This window comes from Pteropus vampyrus, unplaced genomic scaffold (genome assembly GCF_000151845.1).
Source record: "Pteropus vampyrus isolate Shadow unplaced genomic scaffold, Pvam_2.0 Scaffold15, whole genome shotgun sequence".
Lineage (NCBI taxonomy): Eukaryota > Metazoa > Chordata > Mammalia > Chiroptera > Pteropodidae > Pteropus > Pteropus vampyrus.
The window spans coordinates 17150764-17154926 of NW_011888796.1; the positions used below are offsets into that span (position 1 = coordinate 17150764).

Sequence of the window (4163 nt, forward strand, 5' to 3'; positions counted from 1 at the left end):
CTACTTACTAGGGTTAAGAAGGTCAAAGCAAATGAAAATTGATGTTGCAAAATGCTGTACAAATGAGATGTTATTGGTGGGAAAAGTCAAAGAAAAAAGTATATAGTGCTATAGAAAAGCATTTTTATTGAGCATTATTTAAACTAGCACATGTATTTCAAAGATACTACAAAAAATCTTTATTCTGACCATCACATTTATTTTGACATCAAATTAACTTCTCCCATAGGATTTTCCCCTAATTCTAACACTGAACTATTTTGGAACTGACCATATAACCACAAAAACCCAAACCATTAAACCCTGGATCAATAAATCCCAGGGTCTGTTAATTGATTTTGAATTCGAGAGTTAGCAGTTGAGTGGTCCAGGGTGCTAGTTGCTCAGTTTTTAGACTTGTAAGAAAGAAGCAATGAGGGGGATGACAGAGTAGAAGAGAGTTTTGAAGGACCCATGAGTTTCATGTTTCTTAAGACTGTGGGTCACTGGAATGGAGGGTGGAGATGTGGGTTAGCACCAGTTGAGTAGTGCTGACAGTGACTGGAACTGTGGTGGAGGAGGAAGCAAAAGCAAGCAAGAAGGAATGAAGACCTGGACGTGAACTTCCACACAGGGAGGCCAGGAGCAACTGATAAATCCTACCTAAAAGGCAAGTGAGGGCATGCTGTGCAAAGGGAGACTGGCAAGGAGACCCAGCTTTCAATCCTGGCTCTGCAAGGTTAGGTGAGCAGGTCACTTAACTTCCCTCAATCTAGATTTCCTCATCTCTAAAATGGGAATAATAATCTTTACTTCCTGGGACAACCAAACAGATCGAATGAGATCACTCAAAGATAAAGTACTTGAAAGAGAACATATAACACACTCTAGATGCCAAGATGCCCTGAGCCTCTGTGCCTGCCCCACTCCAATCCAGGCCTGCACTTATGTCAACCTCTATAGAGACCTCTTGCTCACTCTAATGCTCCCCTACCCTGCGCCACTCAGCATTCAGTCCCATTTCCCCATTCTGAATCATTCTCAGGAGCATGCGAGTCATATACCCACCCATTCAGTCAAACAAACACCCACTCACCAAGCATTCCCTGAGCACCCACCATGTGTGTCAGGCCCCAAGCCAGACCCTAGGGACAACAGAGACACCTACGGCCCTATCCCTGCACCTAAGGAACTCGCTGTATGGAGGAGGGAGAAGAACAAGCTGATGCTGCCATGGGCGTGGGCACAGCTGCACAAAGAGCTCTGGTAACAGTGGGAACCACTGAAGTTAGAAGCAGGAGGGAAAACCTCTGTGATGGGGTGTTGGTTAAATTAGAGCAGAGACTCCAGCCAACGGGCTAGGTTAGTATGCAGAGGTGAGAGGCAGGGGCAGTTAACTGGGAGACATGCAGTAAGGAGGGAGAGGAGAGGCTGAATGGGAAACAATTCTGAATAGACTCGCAAGAGTTGGGGGCCACTAGATGATGAAAGGATGGAGAGCTGAGAAGGGAGATCACAAGCTGATGTTCAGGTCCCTACCTTGGGAAACTAAAAACTGTGATGCCACTTACTGCTAATGGAAAAGAAAAGGTGGAGCAATTTGGGGTGGGGTCATGTCTGGGCATGTTGGGTTTGAAGTTCTGAAAACAATCAGGTAGAGGTGTCCAGAGGGTACAGGGAGTGCACAAACTCTTCAGAATTGAAGCCGAGCTCTGAAAAACATCCGAGTGCTGGCAATAGCTGGAGATGTGATCAAACAATCTCTTCTAGTAAGAAGAGGCCCAGTACCCCAATTATGCTCCAAGGCCTATGAAAGGCCGAAACCATTTCCCCATTAGACTGCAATCTCCTCAGGGAGGAACCACAATACCTCAGACCTCATTTCTCCCCTCAACCCCATCACCAGGCTCTGGCTCCACAGGGAAAGGCACCCACCAGACAAGAAGCTCGAGAATGGAACCCACTGCTCATACCGACATGTAGGACCTTGTGCCCACGAAGGAATTGGCCATGGAGTCGATGAGCTGCCCGCTGACCCCAAAGTCACAAAGCTTGATCTCCCCACGAGAGTTCACTAGTATGTTAGAAGGCTTGACATCTGTAAGAAAATAAAACAGAAAAGTTGGGAATTGATACAGGTAGGCTGGGAAGGGAATGGGTCAGTGCTCCATAGACCAGCCCTGACCATGAGTCCCAGGACATACCCCTGTCCCCATCAGAGAGCCAGCCCTCAGCTTGCAAACACTGGACACCGAAATCCCTATTCCCCCTTGTTCAGGGTTCAAGGAAGGATTGTCAGGAAAGGAAACAATAAGCTGCTGTAGAAGCAAGACAGAAAGCCGGTGGATTTCCACTCTTTGAGAATCCAGATTTGGCCAGATGACCCACAGGAAGGAATCAGTTACCATGAATAATCAAAATTTCAAAGTCTATTGCTTCAACCACCCCTATTAGCAAGACACAATATCTATGGCTGGATCATAAGGGAGGAAGAAAAACACAAATCATAAGACCTGTATGCTTGCTGAGGCTATAGACCAAAGACTAAAGAGGGGTGTGGTGGGGGTGGGACTTCCTGTTCTTGATCTCAGTTCTAAGCACAAAGCATGTAAATTTTATGAATTTTATGAATGTGTGGCAGGAGTTAGGAGCTGACATGATTCTCTTTCACTGAGGTCATTTTCCAAACAGCCTATACACCTGCATCTACCTGTTAATCAAGAAGACTCCCTCACTGTTGGAGAACTAGGGAGGCCTAAAAGACTGCTCCTCAGGGTGGTCAAGGCAGTGTCCCTAGAACCAGTCCTGATGTCTCTGATTGAATCAGCTGCCACTATAAAGTGGGCAGACCAGAGCCATGTAGTCTCATTTACAGCTGGGAAAAATGAGGCGGGGGGTCAGTAAAAGTCCCCAGGCCAGGGCTTCATGAACAGAGATCAGCAAACACGAGATCCACTCAAGAACAGGCCACACCCAGAGGCAAAATCATAAACCATGACAGGGAATCTTTGATGGAAGTAGTAAAGACACTACATAGGACATCTGGAGAATCTGAGAAAAAAACCAAATCCCCGTAATTCCAACCTACCAGAACCACTATTAACATTTTATTTTTCCCTTCAATACTGTCATGTGAATGCATTTATTTATTCTTAAACAGAGTCTAACAGGTCTATTTAACTATCTTACCACGAGTAAATTGAAAAAAAAAAATCACTCTCTTATATCCCGGTAAGTCCTTCCCTATTCGACTTCCACCTAGCCTCTCATCATTTCCAGGCCAGGTAGCGTAACCACAGCCCCTAGCCAGCTCTAGCCCCTCTCCACCCACCATCAACTCCACAAGAGAGAGATGTTGGCTGTCTGCCTCACCACTGTAACCCCAGAGTGAGGACAAGACCTGACACACTACAGGTGTGGTCTTTCTAAGACCCAGCCCTCATAATGTCACAGAATAAGAGAACATAGGATACGAGACCTTTCCAAATACCTCAGCAACCTCCTACCTACAGACTTTCAGAATATAGGCATCAGAAGTGGCCTTAAAGGGTATCTGGTTTCTCCCTTCATGGTAGAGACAAAATGTCTAAGGCCCAAAGAGGTCCAGGGACTTGTCCAAGGTCAGATAACAAAAGGTGGGTAAAGTTGGAACCAGAACTCAGACCTTCTGATGCTTCAAGCTGTCCTCTTCCCATGTACCTTGCTCTTACTGCCACATTACTCAAATGTTTCGCTTATCACCTAATGTTCACTGATCACCTACTACGAGCCAGGAACTAGGCACCTTATCAGGGAGACAACAGTGAGCAAACTGATCAAGTTCCAACAGTGAGAAAACTAATCAAGTTCCCAGTAAAAAATGAAGCTTATATTTTAGTGTAAGGAGACAGACAAAATCAAGCTGACAATCCGACATGTAATGTCAGGTGGTCTCAAGTGCTATGAAGAAAATAAAAATAACAGAACCATGCAATAGCATAGACAATGAGGAGGTGTTGCTGTAACACGGTAATGAGAGAAGGCCTCTATATAGAATACCTCAGCAACAGCCTGGATGAAGTGAGGGAATAAGTTGTATGGCCTCCTGGAGAACTACTTGAAGCACATAGGGAGATTATAAACTTCGGGAGCTCAAGAATAACTTTTCTTTTGTTTCTTTCCCAAGTCTAATATTAGAACAGGCC

General features: G+C 45.3%; 1 protein-coding gene across 2 annotated transcripts in view; it reads right to left on the reverse strand.

Moving 5' to 3' along the window:
* The window catches only part of MAP2K1 (mitogen-activated protein kinase kinase 1), a 75652-nt gene that overhangs the window by 8643 nt on the left and 62846 nt on the right, over positions 1-4163 (reverse strand). For both annotated transcript variants that reach the window (XM_011386040.2, XM_023527285.1), the window contains exon 6: positions 1953-2077. In XM_011386040.2, the coding sequence (XP_011384342.1) occupies positions 1953-2077 (125 nt within the window). The remainder of the gene's footprint in view (positions 1-1952; positions 2078-4163) is intronic.